Here is a 13,309-nt window from a genome sequence, read left to right on the forward strand (position 1 = left end):
TGTAGAGATAAGTTAACAAGCAAGGATAACAACCTCCTCCTGGTGAAGAGCAAGTTAGTTTTTATAAGAGCAGTACAAATAGGATTATGTCATTATGGCTTCCTGGCTCTGGGAAGTCTACTCCGATGTCATGGCAGCTGGAGAGGGAACGGTGAAGTGGCAGTAGTGTGACAAGCATGGTAAAGGAACAGCAACCATTGGTGATAAAATTCTGCAGACAGCTTGGTAGAAGAACCCTGCTTTGTCAACACCAGCCTCCTCAACCCCAGGAGGGAGTCAGCAGTGCAGGTGCATTCTGAAGCTTGTCATGGCCAGTTGACCTCACTGGCCTTGACTATGTATGCACTGGCAGGCATTTTGGTGCTGAGAATAATCAGTGTGCTTAAGATGATTTGAAAAAAAATCAGATCCAGTTGCAACTTCCAAATGAGAATGCATCTTTTGAAGTTGAAGTTGATATAGCATATGATTTTATAGATTTGAGAGCACCTCTTGATCCTCAGCATCACTTCTTACATTTATTACTAGCACCTAATGAGGTAAGGAGCCTAAATACATCTACATGATTTCCTAGGAAGTTTATATTTGCAAAGCTCACTTTTTATTTCACCAATTGTTCTTCAATAAGCTAATTTATCGTATTGTACAGTGAGCGGAAGCTATCAATGCAGTTGTGTTAGAGAATTATGCATGTTTTTCAATGCTTGTCTTTCAAGGCTTGTTATGCATTTGCAACAATATTAGTAAAAGAATCTGTCTACAGGCTATTGCGCTGATTATTTGACAATAATGAAATTAAAGAAAGAGAGAGAGTAAAAGGATGCCGAGTATTTGTACTCAAGTAACTGGATCTCTGAGTGTGACTTTCAAATTTTAGTAGGAGACCTAAAGGCAAACTAGGGATTTGAAGAAAGTTTTGTTCGTTGGATGTAGGCACCGCTGGCTAAGCCAGCATTTATTGCCAATAAATGCTTGTTGCCCTGCAGGAGGTAGTGGTGAGCTATCAATACTCACACCATTTACTAATTACCCAAAGAAGGTAAAATCATTCTTCCTGGGCAGCATGATAGCTCCGTGGTTGGCATTGCTGCATCTCTGTGCCAGCGGCCCAGGATCTATTCCATCCTCTGGCAACCGTCTATGAGTTTGCATATTGTTTCCTGTATCTGTGTCTGCGTGCATTTCCACCAGATGCTCTGATTTCCTCCTACAGATGGAGTCTAGGTAGATTGGTCATGCCAAATTGCCCAGAGTGTTCAGGGACAAGGTTGGATGTGGCGAGGGATGGGTCTGGGTGGGATGCTCTTTGGTGTGGATTTGTTAAGCCAAAGGGCCTGTTTTCACACTGTACAGATACTATGATGTAATTTGTCAATAATTATAATTATTAATGAATGATGTCAATATAATCTAGCAAATGAGTATTTAACAAAGTATAAAAACTTAACTTGGTAAATCTTTAAAGTCATTGGCACAATATTGAAAATAGAAAACATAAAAGTAACATTCAATTTAAGAAGGCAATGTTAAATACAACAGAACATGCAAACAAAACCATTACCATAGCTAATCTTGCAATTTTTCAGTACCTGTACTCAAATTTATTCATAGCACTGGACACATGCTTGGGGTATTCCTCATTGCAGATGTACAGATTATGATCATTCTCCGGAATAAGATCAACATCATGTAGAAACAGACAGTCCCAGTCTTCATCCTTTAATGCTTCTCTCACTCCAACATTAAGTAACTTTGCTCTGTTAAAGGTTCGATTTCCAGTCTGATAGAGGAGTAATTTGATATTATGCTTAAATTTATAATATCAAAAATTTTGAAGTAGTTTGATTCACAGAAAGAACTATAAAAATACTGGTATACACAATTTAGAATAGACAGAACTCAATTCCGTCTTTGATTGGGTAAAATGCAGCAAGTTAACTGAAATGCAAATTTCATTAAATCAAAATTCATATATTTCCCAGTTACTAAAAATGACATCATATCACTTTATGGTGACAATCTGTCATTATGACCACCTTTACAAAGATTGAAAGCAGCACTTTGCTGATTGACAATGTGAATTTAAAATAAGTAAGCTACTGATTATACCCTCGCATTGTTGATTCAAAAGTAAAAATGCAACTTTGTGTTCAGTTTGAAAATGGATCATTATCACAAAAATCAAAAGATTTAATGCAGCATGTGAAATACAAGGCAAAACACGAATTCTGTTGCTTTTATCAGGGTTGAAAGCAATTGTGGAGCAGACTGAAAAGATGTCAGAGCTTAGGGTTTCTTAAAGTTCAAAGTAAATGTAAATCTCTCCAGTCTTGAATTCTTGGGATCAAGCCTTCTTCTGTTATTGAAAAATTGATTATGTTACCTGCCTCACTCGCATTATCACCGTCTTTTCTGTGACCAAGAACCAAACTTTATGCAATTCATCCATGTGTGACTGTCCAGTAACACAATGTGTCAGTAACTTCCTGTTTGCTGCAGATATGATTGCAATGTCCACCAACTCCCAGATACTATAACTTCAACATATCACCTGCTCAGCCACCTCTTTTCTATTTGTAATTAATTGATATGGAGGCTAAATATTTTAAAAGCTTAATTTCCTAACTGCACTTAGCTCAATAATGTATTCTGATTTTAATCTCTTAGACAGAAGAGACATGAAGGAAATACCCATCAATCACCTACCTTCTTTCCTGTGACATCACAGTTTGACTGAGACAGGTAGAAATAGGTTGAAGCAGTTCTCCATCCCTGGCTTTTATGTCCGCTGCTGCTGGCCTTATCACACCGGTCCAACTTCCTAGTCTGATACAATGCTGCTGACTTGCTGCACAGTCCTCCCAGTCACCTCCCGTGTCAGAGCACTGAGTTACAGGGTTGGTTTACCCAAGGCGAAGGGTGAACAACTTCAGTTGTGGAGAAATCACAGAAGGAGAGATTGTTTTTCTCTTGCAGCAATCTCCAGGAAAGGCCATTGGTGTTCAAAACTTAAGAGGTTTGATAAGGGAACTCTATTGACCACTGGGAGTTGGTTATCTCAATTAGCTGGATGGCATAGTAACACCAACAGCCTGGGTTCAATTCTCATACCAGCTGGGGTAGCCATGAAAGTACACTTTGGAGAGCAGGCAGACCAGTAAGAGTACAGAGGTAGAAAGTGTGAAAGTGGAGGCTGTGGAACAGAGAGCATGAGCAGATTTCACGTCTTCTTTACATGCAGATTAGGCTTAACATTTCCACTGCTGCAGGAGGTGGGCCTCAAAAAGGCTACATTTCGAAAAAAAAAATCAGGTACTTTACTCTGTCAGAGATCTAAGCTAGCCATTGCTATCATGGAGTTCAAACAACTAAATATTGCCGCATACAAATTAATTGGGAAGCCATGCACAAAGAAATAAAACCTTATTTTATTTTAAAAATAAGATAAGATTTGCCAGTCTGCACGTAGATTATAAGAACTGACACAAGCACAACAGGTTGAAAGAGCCTTACAAGATAGCATTAGGACAGTGAGGCAGACAGCAAAAACAAAATCAGTCTATATTCATAACACAACAAAATTAAACCAGAGGTACCTAGTCACTGGTTCCTACCAGACTTTTGAATAACCAGAGCAGCATCATGGCTCAGTGGTTAGCACTGATGCTTTATAATGCCAGGGACCTGGGTTCAATTCCAAGCTCAGGCAACTGTCTGCGTGGAGTTTGCACATTCTCCTCATCTCTGTGTGGGTTTCCTCTGGGTGTTCCAGTTTCCTACCACAGTCCAAAGATGCGCTGGCTAGGTGGAGTGGCTATGCCAAGTTGTCCATGGTACTCAGGGATGTGTAGATTAGGTGGATTATAGGGGGGTGGGTTTGGGTGGGATGCTCCGAGGGTCAGTGTGGACTTGTTGGACCGAAGGGCCTGTTTCCACACTGTAGGGATTCTACGCTCTGATGAACCAATCTGAGACTTTGCAATTAATGTACAGACAGTCATTGGTTTTGTATGTCAGTCAAACAAAATACTGAACAATTTATTAAATACACTAACTGTAGAAGAGAGAAAATTATACAACGCAAAAGCTGATTAGCGTCAATACTTTTAACCAGAAACATTCTTTTTTGCCCCAAAGAAAAGTCAGATACAAACAATTAAAGGAGTAAATAAAAGAAAATAAAACTGGTCAGATTACTTAAATAGCTTTCAGGATGTGTTGTTTCACAGGTATGAAACGTGGACTCTTGCTTTTTGGAAATATTGACCAGGATCACCTTCTCAAGTTCACCCAGGTAAAGGTAGCAATACTTCTAAATGTGCTTTCTACTCTGAACTTCCAGACGCTGACGTAGCAGATTAGACAGGGGGTTTTCAACTTTTCATGTTGACTCTACAGCAACCAAGAACCATTTCTCATAAAACAGGTTATAAAGGCTTCAATTTTGATTCTGCTCCGATAGAACGACTGATTCTTCCCAAGGCCTCAATTAACATTCCACAACTGCTATGTTCTTCAATATAGGGTCTCTTCCACTTGTTGGAACCAGTTCCCAGATTTTGGCCTCATTAATGTTATCTTGTTTACACACAATGCTCACTTGTTTTTCCCCCCCCCTCCCTACCTCTTAACACAAGCTGCCCCAAAGTCCTCCAGTCATTTTCAGGTCACAATCAAAATTGATAAAAGAATAAAAATAAATGACAAAAAGGAAATCAGTGAGGTATCTAACAGTAATGGATCTCTGGTGGCTGGATGTGAACCAAGGTTATAGCCTTAACATGACTTCTTCTTACCAAGTCTCCAACTTACATTTGTATAGTGTCAATGAAGTGTCGAGGCACTTCACAGAAGCATTGTAAAACAAACCATGATACGAAGGCACATGATGAATTATTAGGTCAGATTATCAAAAGTTTCAAACAGTTAATTTTTTAAAAATTGATTTAATAGTGGAACACAAGATACAAAGTTAAAGGGGTTGACCGAAAGAATTCCAGAATATGGGGCCTAAGAAAACAAAGGGATAACTGCTAAAAATGGAGCATTTATAACTTAATGCTGCAATCTGTTATCATGGAGCTGAACAAGATTACAAAGAGGTGAAGACAGACAAGACCATAGAGCAACTTGAAAATAAAAAGGTAAGCAATTTAAAATCAGGACATTGCTCGACTTGGAGTCTACATAAGTCAGTAAGCATAGGGGCAATAAAAAACATGACATGATAAAAGTTATGTTTAGTCCTTTCAACTCTGGTACCATTCTGGTCAATCTGCACTACCTACTCTGGGAAGGAGTATGCCAGAACGTAGCAACAAGTGCATAACATGTTGCTGTGCAAACTGGTTTGTAATTCGGAGTAGGTACAGACCGATCTGTCATCCAGCCACATTAGCTGCCCTTGCATCATATCAAAAATCCATCTATTTTTACAATTTCATCTGACATCAGCTATTATTCGCTAGAAGAATTCCAAGCCACCATTAATATTTGGTTTCTATTCCCTCGTCTTGGACTCCGCAACAAGAAAACAGTTGCTCCCCATGCTCCCCTTCTGTTTCCTTTAATAGCTGGTATACTTCATTAAAACATTTAATCTAAAACTCAAGGAATATAATCCCAGTTTATTTCAGTGTTTTCTTCTGGAGAAGATTTTGGTCAATTTACATTTCAAAAATCACATGTCCATCTCAAAGTAGGATGGTCAGAATTGCCTTCTATACCTTTGATTTGGTCTAACCAGGACGTTGTATATCTGAAACACTCAAACTCCGACTGAGATACACCAAGGTAACATGGCTCCAGCTGGATACCTCAAAAATCTGAGTGAAGTAGGATGATTGGCTCCCCTTCTTTATTCACCTACCCTTTTGGTAGGATGCAACTGTTAGAGACCAGACCAGCATCCCCCAAAATATTTTATGGGGATAGCCTTTTATTCAATTTTAAAGCAAGAATAAGGCATTGTATTCCAGATAGGATTTGATTAGTTTACCACAAAGCTTTAACCAAAAGACATAATTCCTACAATGCAATTAAAACAAAAAAAAATCAGATTTTTCTTTACTCTATCAACAAACTTAACAGCGAATGTATTATTTAATTGCGAATCATCAACTGTTTCAATATAGGCAGCATCCCATTAACACACACCTTTGACAAAATGCAATGCAACAAAACAGTTATTATTTTTACATCTTGTCTCTCTGCAGTCCAGTAGAAAGAAACAATCTGCCCCTTGATTTCTTGGTGGAAAATTCTCTAAGTCTTCAATCTAACAGCTGAGGGAACTCTAGTCATCCATTCCAGTGGCTGACTAATAAAAACAAACAACTGAAAGTAAAAAAAATCCTTAGCATCTGAGAGCCTGGACCCACACACTCCTGATACTGTGTCTTACACTGAACACACACTCGGGAAGAAACCCAAAGCTATTTACAAACTGCCTGCTGGGAGGAAACATCTTGAAACCACTGGGCGAAATCCCCAGCAAGAAACAGGATAGCACACATCTCAAAGATGAAGTATTGTCACACAACAAGGTTAGTTTAAGGAGGACCCTACCCTTGAGATCCTATCCTTCTCCAGACCAAATTTGTTTAACTTTGAAAAGGAGCCAATTTACTGGAGCTTTCTAGAGTCATAACAATTTGTTACTGAACATAGAAACAATTAATAATGCAAAACATATGCATTAGGAAGTAATAGTAAAGCCATAAAATGGTGAAAGATACGGATTACTAATTGGATGGTTTAAGAAAAGTAGACAGTGGGTTGTTGATAACAATCAATTTCATGATTCATGGCTTTCCCAGGTTTGTCAAAACCCTTCTGCTGTTTCCTTTTGACTGTAACTGATTGGCTGCAGAGAGTGTACAATTTCATTTTGACTGGATTGTTAGCTGGTTCTTGCACTCAAATATTTTTAACCTGTAAAACAGGGTTTATTGGTGGCAGTCCATTGACTTGTAGCACACTAGCACTCTTACTCAAGCTGGTACCCATGAGTACCTTCTCCTGCGAGTACACCTAGTCCAGGGTCATAGTCAATTATGAATGACAAGGTGTAGAGCTGGATGAACACAGCAGGCCAAGCAGCATCAGAGGTGCAGGGAAGCTGACATTTTGGGCCTAGATCCTTCATTTCTGAAGAAGGGTCTAGGCCCAAACGTCAGCTTTCCTGCACTTCTGATGCTGCTTGGCCTGTGTCCATCTAGCTCTACACCTTGTTATTTCAGATTCTCCAGCATCTGCAGTTCCTACTATCACAGTCAATTAACCCTTTTTTGGCATATGCTTAGAAGAGGCGAGACGCAAAACGTCAGCAGGGTTTTTTTTGGTGCCGGGGTGGGGGTGTGTGCATTGGTTGATAGTCAGCCCCTCACTAGCTCATCTGGTCACGCCTCCGTTTGAATCTTCTCTGGCAGTAAATGTGCAACATTGGATGGGTTTCATATAGCACTTTGCCATAAGCACTGAATTTTACACCAGCTGTCATTTGTCTGTAGCTGTGCTCTTAAAAAAAAAATTGGAATTCAAACTTCGAAGTGTCCATAGTACTTGGGAGGTTCTGATGGTCACCGTGGCATGTGAAACTTCTGGCGTTATAGTTCAAGCCATAAAGTTCACCATCACTTTGACCTTTTTGATTTTCTTCTTTATCTCTTCATGTTATTTTAATGACCAAAGACTCTTTGAATTTCCAATATTTTTAGTTTTTCCACCAATTAAAAAGTAATCCTGTTCTATCCTTTTAAAAGGTCCAATGCAAAAAAACGTCATTTGCCTACAATGAAAGACATTTGCCAAAACTTTGGCATTCACTTAATCTACCAACACATTTTGTAATTTTGTTTCCATCTTGTCTGATATTTGTGACATCTGACAACGTGGCAATGACTTTCTGTCCTATCTAAGCTGCTAACAAACAACGAAAGTTTGAAGGTCCAACACATCATTACAGGACAACCATTAGTCATAGCTGTTCGATTAGAATGGCTCCATTTTCCGTACGGTCTTCTGCTGAGCCTATTTTATAACCAAATCAACAGTTTTCTTTGAATTCCTTGCACTTCAAGCCTTGAACCAACAGTCCTTGCAATATTTTATCAAATGCCTTTTGAAAATCCACACAAATAGCATTCACAAATACTCCAACTTCACTACCTCAGTCGTCTCAAAAAATTCAGTTGCATTCATTAGGTCTGCACCATCCTTTACAAATCTATTCTGCTCTTGGATTAGCCAAAAGTAAAAACAAGTCTAGCAGTTATGGATATCCACGGCCATTACCAGAAGCTCATTCAACTCTAAACTGTAACTCATACCTGACATATCCATCACTTATTATCGAGCCAGGAATCAACCTTGGTTCATTGAGGAGTACAGGAGAGCACAGCAGGAGAGCAGCATGAAATGCCATCCTGCAAAATTACAGCACAGGACTCATTCTAGGGTATTATGCCTGACAGGTGTTTGAGATGGCATGGAGGGCATTTTAGTGCTAACAACCACAGCACCACATGTTTTAGCATAGCGAGTGGTAGAAGAAGGTTGTTTGAGAGACTGGAGGCTCTACTGTGGTTGAACTACAGGGATCAACACTGGGCCCTTACTCTTTGTGATGTTGGTATATTTGAATGCTAGAGAAGAAAATGTTTGCCAGAGCAGTTGATGTAAGCCTGTGGAATGAAAAGAAAATTGGCCAAGTTGTTAACAATGAGGAAGGTCTTGGATCACAGTAAGATACAGGTGGATTAGTCAGATGGGATTTAACCCTGATGCACTTTGGAGAATGTAACAAGACAAAGGAGCACTCAATGAATGGCATGACACTAAGGAGCTCGGAGGTACAGAGGGATCTTGGGGTGATTGCCCACAAATTCTTGAAGGTGGCAGGATGGGTTAAAGACTAGCTAAGGAGGCAATAAGGAAATGTGGCATTATCAGTCAAGGCGAGGATTAGCAGGGAAGTTAAGTTGGAGCTGTACTAGATTTTGGTTAGACCACAACTGGAATACAGTTCTGGTCATTGCACTGGATGGGGTGCAGAAAAAAAACTCACTGGCATGTTTCTGGGATGGAGATGTTTAGCTAAGAGAGGCTGGATAATCTCAAGTTGTTTTCTTTACAGCAGAGAAGGCTGACAGGGGACCTGACACAGATGTATCAAATGAGATGCATGGAAAGGGTGGCCAGGTGTGCCTGTAATTGAAGGGTCAATAACATGGAAGTTTAATTTTTAAAGATTTAAGGCAGGATGTTCTGACAGGATTAAAAAATTTTTTTTTCTTCAGCCTAAGGGTGGAGAGTATATAGAATACACTGCCTGGGAGCGTAGTTGGGGTGGGAAACTTCAACCTTCAAGTAATTCTTAAGTGAACTCTTGGAATGGTAGAACATTCAAGGATGTGATCAAATGCTGTAAAGTGAATTTAGTGTAGACTTGGCAGTTTTTGTTGGCTCAGACATATTGGGCTGAAGGGCCCCTTCTATACTGTATGATTGTGACTATACATACCAAATTGCAAAAGCATATAAGTCAGTTTGCTCGCTGAGCTGGAAGGTTCGTCACCATTCTAGGTGACATCAGTGAGCCGACGAAGCGCTGGTGTTATGTCCCGCTTTCTATTTATCTGTTTAGGTTTCCTTGGGTTGGTGATGTCATTTCCCGTGTTGATGTCATTTCCTGTTCTTTTTCTCAGAGGGTGGTAGATGGGCTCCAAATCAATGTGTTTGTTGATGGAGTTCCAGTTGGAATGCCATGCTTCTAGGAATTCTCGTGAGTGTCTCTGTTTGGCTTGTCCTAGGATGCATGTGTCGTCCCAAAGTGGTGTCCTTCCTCATCTGTATGTAAGGATACTAGCGATAGTAGGTTGTGTCTTTTTGTGGCTAGTTGATGTTCATGTATCCTGGTGGCTAGCTTTCTGCCTGTTTGTCCAATGTATTGTTTGATACAGTTCTTGCAAGATATTTTGTAAATGATGTTTGTTTTGCTTGTTGTCTGTATAGGGTCTTTTAAGTTCATTAGCTGCTGTTTTAGTGTGTTGGTGGGTTTGTGGGCTACCATGGTGCCAAGAGGTCCAAGGAAACCTAAACACACAAATAGAAAGCAGGACATAACACCAGCATTTCACTGGAGGCTCACTGATGATGTTACCTAGAATAGTGACGAAACATCTGAAAACAAACCTTCCAGCTCAGCGAGCAAACTTACATCCAGAACCTCAACCTGAGCTACAAATCTTCTCAAAACTCGCTAGCATAAGTCAATCTAGAATTTAGTAATATGGCAAGTAACGGATGAGACCAAAGGTTTGCAGTGCTACCAGACTCAGTTATGAATGCTCGTGGCCAATTAATTGGCTTAGCAAAGGAGGGAACTCCTCAAACAAACTCATCCACAGTGCTAGGGGAAACACAGCCCAGAGATCAACACATGAAAAAAATCTGCAACTATTTTCATGAAAAACTACAGCTGATGAGGTGATTCATTAATGCCTCCTCCTGAAATCCCCAGCCAAAAAAAAGTGTTAGTCTTCACACAACTCAATTTACTCCATATCTTAACAGAAACTTTGCATAGGCGATGGGTTCTGCAACAACCCAATTGTGGTATTGAACACTTATACTCCAGAACTTATTAAATTCCTAGCAAACTGCTACAAAACATTAGCACTTATCGAAGAAAGTGAAAAGCTGCCCAAGTGTGCCCTATCTACAAAAAGCAAAACAAATTCAGTCCAGTTGATTGTTGCCCCAGTCTATTCTCAATTGGCAAAACAGGACAAATGCATTTGAGATTGTGGTAGTAAATGGTATTAACTCACCAAGAATCCATTCACCAATTCTTAATTTGGATTCTTTTAAGGCAACAAGTCCAGATGTCATTCAACTTTGGTGCAAACATGGGGTAAAAATAAAACTGAATTCAAAAGGTCCCATAAAAGGCAAACTGGTTGGAGTCATACTAAGCACAAAAAGGAAGATGGGTGCTCCTGTTGGGTGCACATCTTCTCAGTCTCATCATTGTTGCAGGATTTCTTTACAATAGTGCAGTAGGCACAACCATCTTCAATTGTTTCAATGGCCTTTTGTCCACCACAGTGAAGTTGTTTACTGATGGCTACAGTATACATAAGCATACACATCTCCCAAGATAATGAAGCAGTCCACTCACACAAGACAAGTATAATACTCAAGCTTTGTTGATAAACTGCAGGTAATATTCATGCTGCGCAAATAGTAGCCAATAACCATTTCCAACAAGAGAATCCAAATATGTCCCATTGACATTCAAACTTGTTACCACTGTGATATCCCCTACCAGCAACTAACTTGGAGCTAGCACCGACTACAAGCAGAAATGGACCAACATATAAACACTGTGGTGGGCTTTTGAATGTGCAGTGGTAGTGTCCCTACCTCTGAATCAGTAGGTCCAAGTTCACATCACATCTGCTAAAAAAATTCTGTGGTGAATTTTTGTGGCACAGTGGTAATGTCTCTACTCTTAAGCCAGAAAGCTCGAGTTCAAGCCCCATCTATGCTGGTGGGTTATCATAATACATCTGAACACAAATACTGTAGCTACAAGAGCAGGCCAGAGCCTTAACGTTCAGTGGCAAGTGACTCAGTTCCTGAATCCACAACGCCTGTACATTATACACCAGGGAAAAATTTGAACATGATGAAATATGCTCCATTTGATTGGATAAATACATCACCAATAACAGACAAGCATGCTCGATTCTATCTAGGATAAAGCAGCCATTTGATCTACATCAACCTTTTTAAACATTCCCTTAATCCATCAATGCATAATTGCATTAGCACGTATACCACCTACAAAATGTGCTGCAGCTCCTCACCAAGATTCATTTGCACTATTTTTCAAACTTGTTACTTCAAACTTCAATGAAAAGACAGCAAATACATGATCACCACCACCGGCAAGTTCTACTCCAAGGCACATACCATCTCGACTTGGATCTTCTTATTATACTTTTCTATCATTGTAACTTCACTCAGTAGTTCAAAATTCAAAAATCCTTGCTCTGGCTACACCACGTGCAGCCATGGACTGCAGTGCTTCAAAGGCGATGGTTCACCATCAACTTCAAGATAAGTATGCTACTTATCCAGTGACATTAGATAATGAATGATTTAAAAATTCAAGGGCTTCAGTCACGACCTTCAATCATAAATGTTTGCTGTTTCCTCAATCACAGACAATAAGCTAAATGGTCTGTAATTTCTCAATTTCTCTTTATCATCTCTCAAACAGGAGAGTGACATCCATAGTTTTTCTATTTACAGGGGCAGTTCCTGAATTGAGCACACTCTGGAAAGTTCTCAATAGGATATCTGGAATGATCATAGCTATAACTTTCACGGCTCGACAAGAGAAAGCACCTGGCCTTGGAGATTTGCTGCTCTTTAGTGGCATTAATGTTTCTATCACTATTACTTTGCTTACATTAAATTTCCTTGGAATACAAGACATTCTGGTGCTTTTCTCCACAAAGAATTCTAACAATGCAATAGTGAACTTTCCCTTTTCACGAAAATATTACCTCTTTTCAGAGCTTAAAATATTATTTCTGACTCCACATATATTTCCTTCAAGATAAAAACAAAGTGCACAAGCTCAGGAGGTCTGGCAGCAACTGTACAGAGAAACAGAATTAATGTTACATTTTCAGTGAATGTTCTTCAAATGAGCCCATTTCCAATGTAAATTCTTAGCACAGTATAATTTAGCAAATGTTTTCCAATAGGAGAATTACAATTCATGCTGAACATCATTTATGTTTGCAAGCATGAACTGCTTAAGCAAGGTCAGTAAACTGCCACACGAAGACAAAGGGATATATGTTATTTGACACAGTCCACCAGTTGTTGGGACATATGGCTGACGTACTGGCATCACACCCAAAATATTTTCAAATTTGTTGAAGGTAATCCACATTGTGGCATCAGATAAGCAAACTAGTTCAGATACTCAATTATGCTTAATTTTGTTCTCCTAACTACTGAATTTAGGAAACAACTGCATTATTTCTTTGCCTCTTCCCAGTGAGCAACAACCTGGTCCTAGAAGCGACAGTCAGTATTTTGACTTTCCTTCTGACTGCTATCAACCTTACTGACACCAACACCAAGTACAACTCATCAAGTGGATTTGATTAGTTTCTGCACTTTTTCAGTTTCCACTTTGCCTAGTATCCCCTTATCCTAAATACCACAAGTCATATCAACTACTTCCAGAGTTGCTCTTGTTCCAAGATATGTCAGAGGTCTGAAC

The 13,309-nt window shown here is 39.5% G+C and overlaps 1 protein-coding gene across 1 annotated transcript in view; it reads right to left on the reverse strand.

Moving 5' to 3' along the window:
- LOC132209767 (beta-1,4-galactosyltransferase 3-like) overlaps positions 1–13,309 on the reverse strand; it is a 45,954-nt gene that overhangs the window by 10,089 nt on the left and 22,556 nt on the right. The window contains exon 3 of the mRNA XM_059646559.1: positions 1,590–1,780. Within this exon, the coding sequence (XP_059502542.1) occupies positions 1,590–1,780 (191 nt within the window). The remainder of the gene's footprint in view (positions 1–1,589; positions 1,781–13,309) is intronic.

Source organism: Stegostoma tigrinum, chromosome 6 (assembly GCF_030684315.1).
Source record: "Stegostoma tigrinum isolate sSteTig4 chromosome 6, sSteTig4.hap1, whole genome shotgun sequence".
Lineage (NCBI taxonomy): Eukaryota > Metazoa > Chordata > Chondrichthyes > Orectolobiformes > Stegostomatidae > Stegostoma > Stegostoma tigrinum.